This window comes from Nelumbo nucifera, chromosome 3, assembly GCF_055504915.1.
Source record: "Nelumbo nucifera cultivar China Antique chromosome 3, China Antique-T2T, whole genome shotgun sequence".
Classification (NCBI taxonomy): Eukaryota; Viridiplantae; Streptophyta; class Magnoliopsida; order Proteales; family Nelumbonaceae; genus Nelumbo; species Nelumbo nucifera.
Genome location: NC_142651.1, coordinates 36,260,865 through 36,278,943, shown reverse-complemented (window position 1 = coordinate 36,278,943; position 18,079 = coordinate 36,260,865). Strand labels below are relative to the sequence as shown.

General features: G+C 37.8%; 2 protein-coding genes across 2 annotated transcripts; both read right to left on the bottom strand.

Annotated features, from left to right (window-relative positions):
• Positions 1-2,652: 2,652 nt before the first annotated feature.
• On the bottom strand, positions 2,653-5,100 carry LOC104593220 (heavy metal-associated isoprenylated plant protein 30-like). Its single transcript, XM_010252987.3, has 3 exons — positions 4,818-5,100; positions 4,042-4,117; positions 2,653-3,165 (listed from the first exon to the last, which is right to left on the bottom strand). Exons 1-3 carry the CDS (start codon positions 4,947-4,949, stop codon positions 2,843-2,845), a joined length of 531 nt encoding a protein of 176 aa, XP_010251289.1. The 5' UTR covers positions 4,950-5,100; the 3' UTR covers positions 2,653-2,842.
• A 9,155-nt stretch (positions 5,101-14,255) lies between these two features.
• LOC104593210 (uncharacterized) lies at positions 14,256-14,992 on the bottom strand. The gene has a single exon (XM_010252976.3). It carries the CDS (start codon positions 14,572-14,574, stop codon positions 14,395-14,397), a length of 180 nt encoding a protein of 59 aa, XP_010251278.1. The 5' UTR covers positions 14,575-14,992; the 3' UTR covers positions 14,256-14,394.
• Positions 14,993-18,079: the final 3,087 nt, after the last annotated feature.

Below are 18,079 nucleotides of genomic sequence, written 5' to 3'. Positions count from 1 at the left end.
CTTTCTGTGTAGATCAATGACAGAAGGGAGGTTTTTGTTGAATACTTGAAAAATTTAGAGGATTTACCTTAGATATTTATTGTTTGAAACTTATTTTGATACAAAATAATTGCAACTGCTTGCTTGCTACTTAACATTAAGGTTGTAATCAGATCCGATTAGTTCAGATTGGATTCAGACTCAATCCGACTCCATTCCATCGTTATTAAAATAAAGATTAGTTAGTTTTTACATATAATCTCCCAGATTTTTATCGGATTGGATGGATTCAAATCCACATCCAATTGATTATTAAATAGGTGCAAATTTTAACTAATATTTGTTTCGACTTTCTGGGATTTAATAGATAATCACTCAATCATTTGATGGGTTGGGCACAGCTTGGCGCCCATTCATTAATCAATACTTGTTTACATGGTAACTGAGGTCCGAAATAACGAATGTTTATCAAAATTCATGGGTAGATTTTGATATTTCAGTGCCATAAATATTTTCAATATTAACATTTCAATCACCTCACCACGTATACGGATTGGCTCCCCACTGACCACACCTCATAACACAACATCTCCCCGTGACAAGTTGAAGAGATGTTCCAATGGACGGTGGATCGTGATGGGGGGAACTATGTTGGGAGCCTATGTGCTCTTGCAACTTGGAAAATCATCCAAAAAGATGTCACGAATAGTTTGAGAGACCAGATCTGCTCTAACACATGGCGCTTTACATCGACTCATAGGCCCATCATATTGTATATTGAAAACATTTCCCATGTTAGTATTTAGGGAGATGTTCTCAAATGCACGGTGGGGTGCGCCTGTGAAATCGTTTTGAGACGCCCCGCATGGAGTCAAGATCTACTCCTCACAAATGGGTGTTTTACAGGTACATCCACCATGCATTGGAAACATCTCCTGTGAATAATAATTAATAAGTTTGAGAGATATTTCCAATGCATGGTAGAATGTGTGTATGAGACGCCAGATGTGAGGAGTAAATCCCACTTCTTCTTTTAAAGCTTGATTTTTTCAGATGAACAATTCCCATTTGCCACATGGCTATCGCTTGGTCGTCATAAGACCATAGGTGATTCACACTCAAGGGTGTAAATTGAAAAAAAGAAATAGTGAACAATTACTAATTTACCTAATGTGGCATTTTCCAAAAATATTCTCAACAACATAATATAGGCCGTTAACAACCAAAGTTTTTCCAGAATCTGGGCTTTTGGCACTAGTAGCTGTAAGTTGTAACCACAAGAATTTCGTATTGGAATTTGGAAATCCAAACAAGATAGAGATAGAATTGAGATGCGCCCACCACGGATTTGCAGTAAAAGATGTTGGTGCAGCGCTCACCGCCTCACCCCTGAATGAAATGCGTGAGCTTATTGAAATTTGAAACCTCTTTAATTTTTTTCATTTCATTTTCATCTTATTGTAGTTTTTGTTTTGGTTTCACTAATTAATGCAAGGTCGTTTTCGTTTTCCAACTATGGGTTCAGGTGGACCCACTCTATATCTAACCACTACTACATGTCCTACTTGTTACACATCAGCATTTATGCTTAAATAGTCATAAATTATATATGACATTTTGTTTTTATGCAAAAATTATCCTACAAGGAGGTATCTAGAGTTTTGGTTGGGAATTGAGATGGTGTTTCATGAATCATGCTCCCCATTTGGCACATTCAGAAGCGAAAATGCATAACAATTTTCAATAATAAAAGCAAATACTTCAATATATTAACATTTTTATACCAAGCACAAGGATATACCAATTGGGTGGATATGGGCCATAGTGGCACCGGTTTTTAGCACTAAAACACCTAATTCCATCAGAAAATTCCGAAGTGTGTTTGGGCCATAGCACTAAAACACCAATTGGGTGGACTTTTAATTCTGAGCAGTCCAACTTGGGTCCATTTTTTTTTTTTTCGGTAGAAAGTTTGGGTCCATTAGGGTAGGGGGGAGTTAACTTTGATTCAGCTACCCTGAAGAAGCGCTAGTGGAAGAGGCTTGTAGGGGGAGAAGTCCAAATGGCTATACACTGTTTAAATTTTGCTTTATTGCTTATGGGCTTTTGAGGTGGATCCTACCTTGCAAAGCCGAAGGCCACAACCTGAAAGGCTTCTCTCAAATGACGCGGGATCTTCTATTCACGAGAACTCTACCTATGTCTACTCACAACACATTATCCCCGTGAATTAAGAATATATATATATATCTTCATGTGTGGCTGCAAAGTTATGTGGGCAAACTTGGGCAGGAGATGCAGACTCCTCTCGAACGGGCACTTAAGCCCTCCAAATTCCAAAACGGCCCCTAATCGTAATGTCACTCATGTTGATGCACATTTACTACAACTTTTGCTCTCTTAATCTCTTATACTCGTCAACAGGGTTAATTAATTTTCCAAGCCTTGTTTTCGAATAAAAAGAACTAGGCATTGTCATTTCACTTAAAGGTTAAATTTCCCCAATGCAGCTAATCAGGTCCTCTCTAATACTTAGGCTGTATTTGGCTCAGTAAAAGAATAAAAGAGAATAAGAGAAAGTTGTTTTCTTTCTGGAACCACAATGTAAAGTCACCATGTGAGCGCTGGTGCCTGGTGTGGTTGGTTAATTGACATTCAGGAGGTGCTGGGATTGGGAATATATACTGATATGAGCCGGTGGAACTTGCTTGCATGCTATTACACACGAGAAATTAATTAACAGAGCACACACACATAAATACAAACACACGGAAGGCTTGGGTTTTGCCCACAGCATAAGCACTTGGGTTGCAAATCTCCTTTAATAATTATGCATTTGATGAAAAGCAGAGAGATATAAATATTACATGAGACAACAGGCATTGACGTTGTCATCGTTGAACAAGTTGCTGACCTTGTCATCCCCTCGATAAGACACGGGAATATTGCCATGCCTTTCGCCCACATTGTAACCATGCCTCCAATAGTTGTAGCTCTCTTTGTAGTCGTTGTTCATGTCCTTGAAGTATTCATTGGCGGATGTGAAGTACAATGGTGGATTTGGGTAGGGCCAGAACTCTGCCCTCTTCCCACTCCTCCTCACTGCCTTCAACACCTTGTTTCGATCCACATACCCAACCACCGTCACCTTCTCCATCTCCAGCTCCACCTCCACTGAGTCCACCCCTGCCACACACCCATATATAATATATGCATGCATTATTATCTTCACACCATATTCCACAATTACCAACCCAACTCTTCATATTATACTTACTATTTAGGCCCCATTTGTTTACCGGTAAATAAAAAAAAAAGTAAAATTGGTCTATGGGTATTTCTTTTCCATTTTGTATTAAATACCGGGCCCCATGGTATAGAGGGTAAAACTTATCTATATCATACATCATACGTGAATAAGTAATTTTTTCACTTCTTAACATTAGTTTTTTGTGGGTAAAAGTTATCGTTTTTGAACCGCCGTTGACTATCCGGGTTAGACCATTCGGCTCATGAATCGTCTAAGCAACCTATTCTGTTTTATTCCAAATCTGGTCTTTAGCCAAAAACCATTGAATTAGTCAATGACCTGTTGACCTGGGTAGTTAAACCATCAACCCGTTTAATGGTCTTTGACCGTTTTTTATTTTATTTTTTTGTCAAAGTGGGCTGCCTGTTCGAACCGTTGACCCGAAAACCGGTGGCTAGAATGGTTCCGTTTCCGAATCATTTTTAAAACCATGGTAAAAAGGTCATTGTGTTATTTACCTAGAAATTAAAAAAATATAAGTGAACTTATCCAACCCAAAAAACATTTATGTGAATAAAGAGCGTTTTATTTATCCGGATAAAATTATCCATCTACTAGGTGAATAAGTAAACTTTCCACTTGAAAGAAGAAATTTAAAAAATATGATGAGATAATTTATTCTTTTTAACATTAGCTTTTTGGGGATAAAAAGGTCATGTGTTACTTATTTATGTTGATAAATGGATAAATGAACTGGGGCTTAAAGGGGATATGTATATATGACCCTAGGCTCGTGGCTGCTGAGTGCTCACCTCTGAGCTTGAGTATGGCGTCTCTTACAACCCTCTCACAGCCCGTGCAGCACATCCTCACTTTGAGCTCCACCGTCTGAATCAAAGAAATTAAAATTAGAAGAAGAAAGAGAACATCCATCAAATGCAAATAGTATTCAAACTTGAAAGGTTGTCAAAAAGGATATATAAAAGGTGTTCCATCACTTTAACCCGTGGGCACAAGCAGTAGGTTTAATGGTTCTACCTATCTCTGCATAAACAAATATGTATATGTTTCTATAAGGAATAAGTAGTTTTAGGTTGTCCAACTCCAACGGAGAAATAACTATATTACCATTTTTTTTCCATTAAGTTACGTTGTCGGTTCCATGAAAGGGCTATATTAATTGGCAACTTGCAACTCTAAGCTAAGTCAACAAGTAGAGAGTTGTGTCAAGTGTGTTCTATGGACCAAATTAAAGGTAATTTAGAACAAAAATTAACATCCCCAGGTGAAGATGATCAAATAAATTAATCTACTAAATCAATAAAGAGAGGACAATATATAGAAATCACTCCCCCACCCACCCCTAAAAAAAAATAAATAAATAAAGGTAGAAGTATTTGTTTCCCACATGCCCTTGCTTAACTACTTTGAATGAATCAGTAAACCAGAAACATTGGTCCCTAGTTTCACTTTTCGTCTTCTCCCTCTGTCTATTTATCCTCCATATCAAGTTGAAAAATAGACACAGAAAAGAACTAGAGAAAACCCCTGTTGAAAAAGATGAACACACTGGGATATGAAAGCGAACCTGCAATGAAAGTGGTCGACTCTTGGGCATGTTGGCCTGCTGGTTGATGTTGTTGAGGTTTCGATAGCGAAAGTAACAGTACTCAATGGTGGAAATGATAGAACCCAATGTTCTCTCTAGTGCTGTAGGCATGGCTGTGTAGGACTCCTTATAAATATACAATTTCAAATGTGAAAGAAGAGTAGCAGATGAAGAGGAGTGCCATAAGATATCATATTATTCCTTCAAGGCATCGCTTCCGTCTTTGTAATATATTCCAATGTTCTCTATGCTCTTCCACGATACAAATTTTGCTTGTGCTTAAGCCCATTGGACTGAAGCCCCAAAATAATTAAAACCTTTATTGCTGGCTGGGTAGAGGGAATAGTATCTCAAAACCTCAGAAAAACGCTTCAAATGTGGATCGATATCAAGCTGACATGGCAGCGGCCAGTGGAAAGAGAGAATAATATTAATAAGTCTCAAGGATGATGGGCTTAAGGAAAGATGGGTATGGATGCAAAGGGAACAAATATTCCAAAAATCTCCTTTTCCCCATCTTTGACAATCACACATGCACCTTCTATATATGAGGCTAAGTAAAGCTATATTCCAATTTTGCTATGTCTTAGTCTTTATAGATATTATAAAGTTTTGTGGAAAGGAGAACATTTGTGGTCTATTTTTCTATACTTGCTTTCAAGTATAAATTAAGTTGAAAACAATGGCCACTAGGGCTTTCTAATGCTTTTATAGTACCTTCAACTGGTATGCCTTGGCCGACCACTCAACTTTAGCATCTAGCCTGCTAGCTGCCACTCTTCTGAGTCCTCACTCTCACTACAATAAAAGCCTTTTGCTTCGATTTGCATCATACTTGGTAGAATTTATCAGTCAGCATGGTGGGCATTTCCTTTGTTTTTTCTCTACCACATTAAGATAGGAATCCATGTTTTTTTGGTCTATAGAAAAGTGAACAAATTCTCTCTGCCCTCCATGTAGGGTTCTTATATTATCAAGTCTAAGGAGCACAGGGATTTTTTTTTTTTTAGTTTAATGTTTTTTCATGAACGTAATACAGCTGCCAAGGAGTACTTCTCAAGATTACCCTATAATGTTTTTTCATGTACATTTTTTTTTCTGTTCATCACTTGGAATTGGAACAACTATATTCTTCTTTATGAACAAAGAATTGTGGATTAAATAAGAAAAGCCATTGAAGGAAGAAGACTCACTTGGACTTAATAGTCAGTGGTTACAATCACGTACGCCTTCCTGTAGCTTGTGGACTGTGGAGTGGAGTCTGGGGAATCGTGGTTCGTTGTTCCTGGTAAAAATATCTTTAGTAGGTCCCACGTGCAAAAACCCATTTCCTATAATTACTGATTATTATTTACTTAATCTTATAATTATTGTAATAATAATTACTGATTATTACACTAATTTAATAAATATAATTACTGATTATTATATTAATTTAATAAATATATAATTAGTGATTATAATTAATAATTAGATATTTACTTCAATTTTACTTTAAATTAAAATTATAAATATTGTTATTAAAAAAATACTGTTAATAAATTTAGTAACCCGGTTTTAATAATTACTGATTATTATAGTAATTTAATAAATATATAATTAGCAATTATAATTAATAATTACTGTTATTATAAATATTGTTAATAAAAAAGATATTTACTTTAAATTAAAATTATGAATACTGTTATTAATAAATACTGTTAATATATTTAGTAATTGTTGTTATATTAAAAATAATTAAAAATCTTATTAAAAGTATTGTTATTGATTATTTAATAAAATATTATAATTACTGACTATTATTGATAAATACTCTTAATTTAATTTAATTTTGGCAATTATTAATTTAATAAATATTGTTAATAAATCATATTCATAAACTTAAGAATTACTGTTATATTAAAAATAACTACATAATATTATTAAAACTATCGTTAATGATTATTTAATTAAATAGTATAATTACTTACTATTATTGATAAATGTTGTTAATAATGTTCTGACAATCAACGGTTCAACCATCTGGTTCAAACGGATGGCCCGTTCTGACAACAAAAATTACAAGCAAAAAATTATGAAACCATTCTAGCCACCAGTTTTCGGGTCGACAGTTCGATCATTCGGTTAGAACGAACAATTTTTTCTAACAACAAAAATTATAGGCAAAAAATTGAGTTTGTGAGGTCCATTAAGTAGTAGTATCATATGTGTTATGTCATTCGAGCGTATGACTCATACGACCCGAAAACAAAACCGTTTTGGCAACCAGTTTTTGGATCGATGGTTTGACCGTTTGGTTCGAATGGGTGCCCCATTCTAACAAAAATATATATATATATATATAAGTAAAAATTTACGAAACCGTTCTAGCCACTGGTTTTCAGGTCGACGGTTCGATCGTTCGGTTCGAACGGACGAGCCATTCTGACAATAAAAATTACAAACAAAATATTGTGTGTGAGGTCCATTGAGCAGTATCATACATGTTATGTCATTCAAGCGTGTGACTCATGACCTGAAAATGGAACCGTTCTGGCCACTGGTTTTCGGGTCGACAATTCGACCGTCTGGTTTGAATGGACAACCCGTTCTGACAATAAAAATTAAAAAAATAACCAAAAACCATTGAATGGGTCAATGGGTTGATGGTTCGACCACTCAAGTCAATGGTCTGTTGACCGATTCAACAGTTTTTTGCGAGGGACCAGGATTGAGGTAAAATGGAACTAGTTGCGTAGACGGTTCCCAATTAAAAAAAAAAAAATGGACGACCCATTTTGACAACAAAAATTATAGGCAAAAAATTGAGTGTGTGAGGTCCATTAAGCAGTAATATACGTGTTATGTCATTTGAGCGTGTGATTCATACAACCTGAAAATGGAACCATTCTAGCCATCAGTTTTTGGGTCAACCAAAAACCATTGAACGGGTCAATGATTCGACCACCCGGATAAATGAATCGTTGACCGATTCAATGATTTTTGGCTAGAGACCAAGATTAGGATAAAACGAAACCCTTTACTTGGATGGTTCTTGATTAAAAAAATAAAAAATAAACGGTAAAAAACTATTGAACGGATTAACAGATCAATAGTTCTGCTTAGGTCAATGAATCATTGACCAATTCAACAGTTTTTTGCCAAAAACCATATAACGGATCAACAGTTCGAGGGTTCCATTCCAGCCCTTGCGAAACAGGGCCCTTCCGCTAGTGTTTGATTAAAAAACGATGGATATGGAATTATGGATGCTTAATTAATCGAGTCTGCTTCTCTAGAAAGTTTTGTGGGATTGGAGAGATATCAAAGTTCAAATTTTTGTGTTCAGTGGGTGGTTCATTCCTTTTCCAGATTCCTTATTCTCACTTAGTCACTGGACATTTGAGTTTGGCTCCTGTCTGGAATGGTTGGGACCTCAGAAACGAGCTTAAGATAATACTATATGAGTCATCTCATTCCCAAAGAAGATCGGGAGAAAGAAGACACGGCACGTCGTGGTCCACCGGTCCCTAGCTACTAAGTTACAGACAACTCTTTGATTGGTTCGTCTCTCTCAACTCCCAACTTTATTTATTCCCTATTCTTTGGGTCTTGACGTACGGTAGGGAGATGAGTTAAATACGGTGACTGGCCTCATCTCAGTTTAGGCGTTGATTTGTGATGACGTCTGAATGAAGTCGGTCTTCAACTGTGCATCTTGGATGGAGACGATGTCTGTAACAGAGCAAGTGTATATCGGGCTAGTGACTTCGATGGTAAGTTACTAAAATTAGAAAAGATTAAATCTAGATTTAGGATGTGTTAGTAAAATAAGAAAAGATTAAATCTAGATTTAGGATGTGTTAGTAAAATAAGAAAAGATTAAATCTAGACTTAGGATGTGTTATGACTGTGGTAAATGAGATAAATGAAAGGTAAAATTTCACTTATTAATTACCCTCAACTTAGGTAGTGTTATCTAAACTTTCAAAAAGTGTTAAATTAGGTCGTTGTCGTTAAATCGATTGTTAGTTATCTATTGAAAATATCAAAACCAATGTATTAAAAAATGATCGAGAATCATCTTAGCCACCGATTGTTCAGTTGGTGATTCAACCATCCAATCCGAATGGACAATTTGTTCTGTCAAAATAAATTAAAAAATTAAAAATAATTAAAATTTAAAAATAACCAAAAACCATTGAATGGGTCAAATGGCTCGATGGTTCGATCACCTGAATTAACATGCCATTGACCGATTCAACGACTTTTGGCGAGAGATCATGTTCGGGTTAAAATGGAATTGGTTGCCTGGACGATTCCCAGGCTGAACGACGGTCGAGATCATGACTAGCTCAGATCTCGAGACACCTATTGTGGCGTGTTAATACTATCTGACGAGCATGGTAGAGCTTGGGCCCGACCTACTTCAATTAACCACATGAGATCACGATGGTGTCAGGTGTATCCTATGCCAATGCCACTTGTGCCTTGCTTGGCGTGGCGTGTTTCTGATGGCGGGCTGTATTCTCGAAATTGAGATCTGCTCCTCTCAAAATGCACCTCATACCAACCTCTCAAAATGTATCCCATCCTGTATCGGAAACATCTCTTCTTCGTGAATAATAAATACAAGTGTGGAAAATATTCTCAAAATGCGGCTAAAACATGCTGTAAAATCAGTGTGATGCGTGCTGTGTGAGGAGCACATCCGGATTCGTATTCTCGTGGGTGGTGCTACGGTTATTGAATCTCGGTGAGGTGATTGTGCAAGATCGATTAAGATCTATCCGATCTAAGACGTCGAGCTTACATTGGTGGATGCCACATGTTTGGATTTGATTAGTTGTTGGTTCTGCCCATATCAATTTGTTCCCTTCGATTTAATAATGGAAATCCAAAAATCAACATCGTACTAGAAAATAACATATGGATTATTTTTTAAACGTATTTACCCTTACGTTCTTTTGTTAAGAAATGTTAGTTGAATAAGTGAGATAATTTTCTAAAACAGGAAATTGGGTTTGTTCCTCAAAGTACCACCTCAAAACCAACTTTCCAGTTCTATCACAGCTATGCATTTGGAATTTTTTCGCACGTATGACAACATGAAATAGAGGAGATATTCTCAATGCACGGTTTAAAGCACTGTGAGATTGGTGTGATGCATACTCTGTGAGAAGTAAATCAGGATTTCCGAAAAATTCTGACTTTTGTATATTGACATTTTAGTTTTATAATAATTTAATTAATTCTTTCCCTTTGGCCAAGTTCGTTTGAGTTCGTTTGAGATGTAAATGAGAATTGGGGTAAACTTTCATTCTTATCAATATTTTCATCGAAAATAGATGAAAAATTTATGTCGTTAAAATGGATGTAAACTTTCCCTTCTTTTCCATCCAACAATCTCCTCTTTGCAAGAACAAGCTTCTCTCCTCTTTGTCAGGCAACGTCTCCTTCGTCCAACACAGCCAGAAGAACAAGCTTCGTTCCTCTCTGTCTTGCAACGTCTCATCCGTCCAACATCTCCTCTCTATAAGAACAAGTTTCATTTTGATCGAATAATCTTGTAGATCTTCAAGATCTGTCTGTTTAACTAGGCGACCTGAGTTCAAGATACGACCATCTCAAAATCTACTAGATCTAAGTTTCTGGTTTTAATATCAAATCATAATAATATAAAAGAATTGGTTGTGATAATCCAAATTTGTGGTTAATTGTTCCGATTCTAGGAAAGGTACAATTAACTTTAGGCTCCATTTGGTTTGTGGGAAGATTTGAGTAGGATGGGAAAAGATGGGATGGGATGGGAGCATGTAAAAATTTACCTTTCCATTGTTTGGTTTTATATATGGGAAAATAATAGGAAAAACACTGTAACGAGCTGGTTCTTCACCGGAGTTGCTGAGAGTTGAAGAACATAGCTCCATGAGTTGCAACGGCGAGAGTTTAGAAAGGAAATCTGGTGAAGTCGAGAAGAATAGGAGTGTTGAGAAAGCAGATCGCCGCTACTGAGAGTTGCAGCAACAATCAAAGAAAGGGAGGAAGATGGAAAGAATATGAAGAAGAAGAAGAAGATGAGGGACAAGAGAGAAGAGGAAGATGGAGGGAGATCGCTATTGCCCCTCGCAGAAGAGAGAAGAGAAAGGGAGGAAGACGAGAAGAATAGGAAGAAGAAGAAGGTGAGGGAGAAGAGAGAAGAGGAAGATAGAGGGAGATCGCCGTAGTCCCTCGCACTGGTTCCTTGCCAGTATCTGGTGAAGAAGAAGGCCAGTTCAATGGTAATAGTGGTTTCTCAAGTTTTTCCACCGGGGTTGCACGGTTTTGGTGCAACCCTGATTCCACGATTTTGGGATCTGACATCCCATATTTTTCTCATCCCATCCCTCTATTTCTCTCAAAACAAAATGAGAAAAAAGAATATTTTTGAAATATTCCCTTTTTCTCATCCCCATCCCACAAACCAAACGAAGCCTTAATTCTTCCCCTATCTAACTGCTTTGTCCTATGATGATTGTCGGCAAGGTAGCAGTTATCTGTAGGTATGGACATGTCGGCAAGGGTTGTGCTACCACTGTTAAGCAAGTCGGCGCCTATATAATTGTTACTGAGATAAACCCCATTTGTGCTCTTCAGAACCTCACGGAAGACATCCCATGCTGACCCTCAAAGAGGTCGTAGCTGATGTCCAACTAGACACTCCATTAGCTAGGCCGATGACCAGCCTCAAACTATTTAGGGTACCGAACCAGGTCTCCATTCATGACCCGTATGAACCTCTTGCTCCCTTCAGGCACCACCCTCACTACCTCTTCTTCAATGTAGACCAGTTGTAGATTTCCCACTTTCTAGACCGACCACCACTGCACATCCTGCAATCCTAGCTCCTCCAGCCATGCTTCCCGAGTTCATCTACCTTCCACTGCCCATGCCGTGGTGGGTTCTGATGTTAGAGCCCATATAGATCAAGGAAAGGTTGAAGCTGATGTTAGTCTTTGCAACTGCCATCTCTCTCTGATGTCAGATTCCAAAGACTAACACCATATTATATTCTGGATCCAACTGGGTTCGGAGGGAGAGTTTCAGAGCAGAATGATCAGAAAACCTTTCACTTTTATACCGTAGCAACCAAATGATATGAGAGAAAATTTCCAAAACACCCAGGTTCCATTTTCCATCGATCACTAAATCGGGTCACATATTTCATCGATGTAAAACTAAATTTACACCTAAAACAAATGCAGTCTTCATGGAAAAGTGATTTACCCACTAGGGAAAAGAGTAATACGTAATGCCCAAATACCCAAAATACATTAAATTGGTCAATTTCCCCTAAAACTGAATTTACCCGTCAATTTCCCATTAACCAACTCCCCCTACCTTGTACATTATAAAAGAACAACGCCTTAAAACACATTAGATTTTAGACAAAATTTCCATCCATGACATTGAAACAAGGTACTGCCTTGTTTTCCATCCATGTAATATTGAAACAAAATACAGCCTTGGCAAAAATTATTCTCCTATGAAGCTGCACATTAAAAAGCCTTTGAAAGAATCTCATCACTGTCAACATATAAGTGTTAAACATGTAAAAAATGTGAATATAGATCATGTTGTTGGTGACTAGTTGGTAGCGGATCCGGACTCCCTCCAAAGGAAAATCTGATACATGGGTCGCTGATCTCACGGATCTAGATTATCCATTTGATGACCTAGATTATTGACATTCCTATGCTGTTTTAATAATTTTATGTTCTAGATTATCCATTTGAGGACCTTTTAAGGGCATTTGAGTTAAAAATTTGGTGCTTATAAGGGCATTTTAACTGTAAAAAAGAGACAATTGCTTAAAATAAGGAAGGCCAAATGCAGCCAAAATCTCAGTACAGAATGCTTTTTTATTAACTACTACACAAACAGCCCTAGTGGCAGTATTTATTTTCCCTTTCTGGTGTTTTCTGAAAAACAAAATCATTAATCACACACATACACATTTGCTAACACCCTTTTCCTCTCAACCCCCTCCCCCAACTAGGGGCAGAATTCGGGTTGATCCAAGTTAGCATTTTACACTTCTCTCGAACCGAGCCCGCCCATTCAAATTTTGACAAAATTCGAAATGAACCCATCCAAGTTGCACTCCTATCCCCCAATCCTTGATTCTTGAATTATTTAAATAAACAACTCCTACTCCTGATAAGGTCTAAATTGGATGTGTACCTAGTGGTCCCAAACTCCCAATCATTTTTGTCATTATTCAGACAAAGTGGTTGCTTTCAGACCTTAATTATCAAATCGGACACTGCATTGGAAAGCCCAGGCCCCATTCAAATTTTGACTAAAACCCCAATCGAGCCGTGCAAGTTGAACCCTAATTTCAGCCTAGTAATTCAAATAACCAAATATGATAAAAAGATCATCTCTATCTTTGCTATGCCACAGATAAGATGATACAAACTTTTGTTGGTAATGAAAGCAAGAAACGATCATTAAAAAATCAAGGGGGTACTGGTACACTGCAGTGGAAAGCCACTAATTGTAGAAGCCTCCCAACACTTCACACTCCACAAAGCTCTAAAGGGGGGAGAGGGAGACAGGGCTCCCTTTACAACTATGAGCTCTGCTCCTACACCTACATATTTATACATCACTGAGAAATGGGAGAGATATTGAACTCAAGTAAACACCCTGAGAAATGGGAAAATAGTGTTTGACCCCATACCCCATTATGAAAGGGAGATTAATTTTTAACCCAACTTATTTGTAAGAATAAGAATGAAGAAACCCATACTCACAGCCATATATCACACTGTATTGGGAACATCTATCTCCCCAGGGTGTGAATGAGGAGCAGATCCGGACTATTCCAACTTGCGCCTCCTTGTCCCATCACGAATGGTAGAAAAAGAAATCCCATTGAAAAAGTATTTACCAAAAAGAAGAGAACGGATAAGGTCGACCTCATTGAAAAAGTAATCCCATCCCTATCCATCTCTATTGAAACCAAACATAAATCCCGAATTGCGAATATTATATTTTTACCAGGACAATGAAGATAGAGGAGGGCCAGCCAGGAGTCAAGCCACCACTACTCACAACTCAGGCAGGAGGCGGTAGAGAGAACGCCGTGAACAGCGAGAGCGAGACAGGGTTTCTGATTCTGTGGGTGGGGGAAAACAGACGGAACACAAAACTTCTGAATTTGTTTTTCATTTTCATTTAAATGTACGTGAAAATCTCTCCGTCTCCACTCTCCATATTTGCACACTCTACTACTACTTGTAGATTTTAATGGTAGCGTTCTTCGTTCATGGAATCCATAATTGAGGTATCGAACCAGGAATTGCCACATCCGCATCGTCAGCCCAAATTTTGAAGACTCCTTCTTGAATGATCGACAAAATTAAGAGGAGAAAGAAGAAAAAACAAAAGAAAGAGATAAAATTCGTTTAATATTACAGAATGGTTGAGATTAAAAGCTATAAAGAAAAATGCTCATATACATACAAGATCAAAAATCGCAGAAAGAACGGAAAAAGGTAAACATGAGAAATAGGGAGAGACAGAGAGAAGGCTAAGCAGAGGCTCGGATCATACGAGGGCGAGGCGTGAGGGAAACGAAAGGAAGATTACGGAGAATGAGGAAACGCATACGCCTGGGAAAGGGGGCATCGTGAAACATTTGCTCTAATACCCTGGCCAGAAGCACAGTGTACTCCTCCAGTAGCTCCGCCACTATCGCCACCAATATCATCTTCTCTCTAACCTTTAATTTTAAAACTCTGGAGTCTGGGCTCTTCTTCACTACACTTGAGTCTTGACCCTTGTGCTTGACGCAGCAGCACCTTAAACCTTAAACCCTCAAAAACGAAAATGGATAGCGCACGGCACCACCTCACCTGTTTGTTTTTTAGATTCTAAAATGGAATTTGGGGAATCTCAAATCAAAGACTCAAAGACTGATGATGATTAAAGCTAGCATAAACCGCGGTCTTTTTATATACCCAGCAAGAGGAAGAAGACGGCAAAGACAAAGAAAGAGGGGATGGTTTTAGTTCAGATTGCAAGTGGGATTGTGGATTTGGGTGTGAGGGGAATGTTTCCTGTTTTCCCGTCTCAGCTTCCGGTGTGCTCTGACAACTGACGCCCAGCGAATTGTAACCTGGAATTTGGATAGAGACGTGGCCTTGTAGGCTTTTTTACTTTAAAATAGGGTGAGGAGAGAGATGATTGGGACTTGGGAGTGGCGAGGCCATAGATCATAGATGGAGCCCCTCCCTTCCATAATTCCATCCATCTTTGGCCTTTGGGTTCTTATCCACTGGTTAAAGGATACGATTTCGAATAGATCATCCTAACTCAGTATTCCATATGTAGGGTACAAGATTTGATGTCTAGACTCTAGCGCAGATGCAAGATAAAAGAAATATCAGATGTCATGTCGTGAATACAATAGTCAATAGATACATGCATCGAGAAAGAGACTGGGGCTTCGGGGCGGATATGTACGTACCGGATTTTTATTTGTTTATTTATTTATTTATTTGCCAGTTAAATATTGGGGGCGAAGCTCAAAAGCATTAATACAACTGGCGTAACATTCTTGGGAGTTGGGAGATAAGCAGTTTTTGGCTTCCCAGAAACCGCTTTTGGGTTGAATCGTCCGCTGTTTTCTATACCCGCAAGCGCAGGAGCAAATCCGATTTCGTTACATGGGGTCATTATTGACTATTCCTCCTGGACCATTTTCGACACAGCCTTTTGTCTTCGGGAACGGATCGTATCGGATTCGAATCCTATCCAATATTATAAAATAGTAGATCGGATCTAATACGATTTAATTTCTGGATTTTTTTTAAATATAATAGTTTTAAAGAAAAACAACAAATACAATTGGATTGGATCGCATATATCCGAATCAGATCAGATTGGATAGAGGTGATCCGAAAATCTGATAAGAATATATCCTAATAAAACAAAATAGGATTTGTATCAAATTATGATTTGATCCATTGACACTCCTAAACTTTAACCTTATTCAGGCTCAACCCTAACTAGGCCCCCAATATATATGGATGTCAATGGGTCGGAATTACTATGGATTTTTTCATCCCTAACCAACCCAACCGGCCAAGTAAAATGTAAATATGTAATCTTTGAACCTGACCCGACTTCTAGCCTTTCAATGGTACTTTTTTGTATGATACATTGAGAAAATCTAAAATCCATTAATATTAATTTAAGTTGGACCTTGGAGTTTATGTTTTTCAAGGTGTCACTTTTTATTTAGAACTCTAAAGTGGGTCAACTACAACCTCGTCACTATAGCAAACGGTCGTGCCAAGCCCAACCCATACCCTTCTTGTATCATGTTGGGCTTGGGTTTTGAGGCCCACAGGTTAGCATAGCACAGCACAAAAATGTTGGTCATGCTAGCACGGTCAGCAGCCTAGAATAGCATGGCACAAAGCTAACACGATGGGTCGTGCCAACCCACTTGCCTGTTTCCCCCCTCCCCCCAATTTGTTTTTATAGAAATACCCCCACCAATTTAACAACTAATTTGAGGGGTATTTTAGTAATCCCAACCCCCCCCCCCCCCAACAACTAATAGCTAGTTTTTAAGGGTATTTTGGTTAATTAACTTATTTCCAACACTTATAAATATCCTCACTCTCCCTCATTCTCATTACACCAATTCTCAGGCTCTCTCATTGCTTTGTGCTTGACCAATACAACAAAAGCTTTAAGACCAATGGACCAAGCACTTTAACCATTTAGGACCGAAACATATCACTATGCTTCCATAGCTGACATCTCAGTGGCTTCACTCTAGGCAGCACTATTTAGAAAACCAGACCGAACTAGCTGGTCAAACCAGTTGAACCATGACCTAGGACTCTAATAGGTTCAATAGCACCCCAATAACAGGACTTGCTCAAAAATTGGTGAAAATCGATCGACTAGCTGGTTTAACCAAAAAGCCGATGAACTGGTCCCAGTTTCATAAAACCGCTCGGATCCATATATAAGTGAAATTTTAAAACTTAATTAACAAGACTTGAACCCAAGAAAATGTTACAATAACACATCTTTACTTATGTTATTTAATGACTCGTACATATTACATTATTATGCACATATTTCAAAGAAAATGTAAATTACAAGGTTTGAACCCTAGTCATTTTTTTAAAAATTAAGAAGCTTACCATCCACCCACCATATTTAATCAGAGTAAACTGCAGTTCATTTCAGAATTCTGAAATTACATCCCCCCATAGTCTACTAGTAGCCCACCCCCCTATAAACCGCATCCTGCCCGTGGATTTGGCATCAATCCACAGTTAGGATTCATCTCCCCTATACGGTGGGGCAAAGAATTATGAGCTGGGCAGCCAGGGCTAAACAGTCATTCTCCTCCATATTTAACTATATTAAAAGTTGTAAAATATTTTATATAGTATTTATATGACCCATAGTATTTTATATATTATGTCATCTTGGTTTTACCTTTGGTTTGACCTAGGTTGAACCTCTAACCCGTGATACTCTCCCTTCTTCGGTTCTATGCCCAGCCCGATTCTCTAAACATTGCTAGGCAACTCTCACTCTAGCAATAGGTAGCCCTCTTCATGATGGCTCTCACTCTAGCTATAGGTAGCCATTTTCATGATAGCTTAGACTCTGCATTAGGTAGACCATTCCCTTTGGAAACTTTCACTCTCCTTCAAGTATCCCTTTTCGTGACAACTTTCACTTTACTCTAGGTAGCCCTTTCCATGGCAGGTTTCACTCTACTCTAGGTAGCCCTTTTTGTGATTTAAACATAAGACGTGATGGTAGGCTCTGATACCAAATATTGTGTGCTTGACCAATATGTCAAAAGCCTTAAGACTGATGGAACGCATCACGCCAAACACTTTAACCATTTAGAACTATAACACTCATACTCTTACATACTCTCTTATACACTTTCATACTTTATTTTAAACTTTATTCGTGTTTCTACAAGCAGAAGGCTTGTTCAATTTTCTTAAGTTGACAATTTTAGAGGTTTAAAAGCTTTATAAGTTGAAATCAAGCTCGCATTTCACACCAATAGGCCAAGTAAATGGTAATTATTTTTTATTTTTAAGGTTTTAATGTTTCAAATTTTTTAAATTAGCTAGTTATTCTCAAAATCCTTTTCTCTAAAACTTCAACTTCAATGATGCCCAATCACAATATGATCAACTTTAATTATGTTAGTGGTACGTACA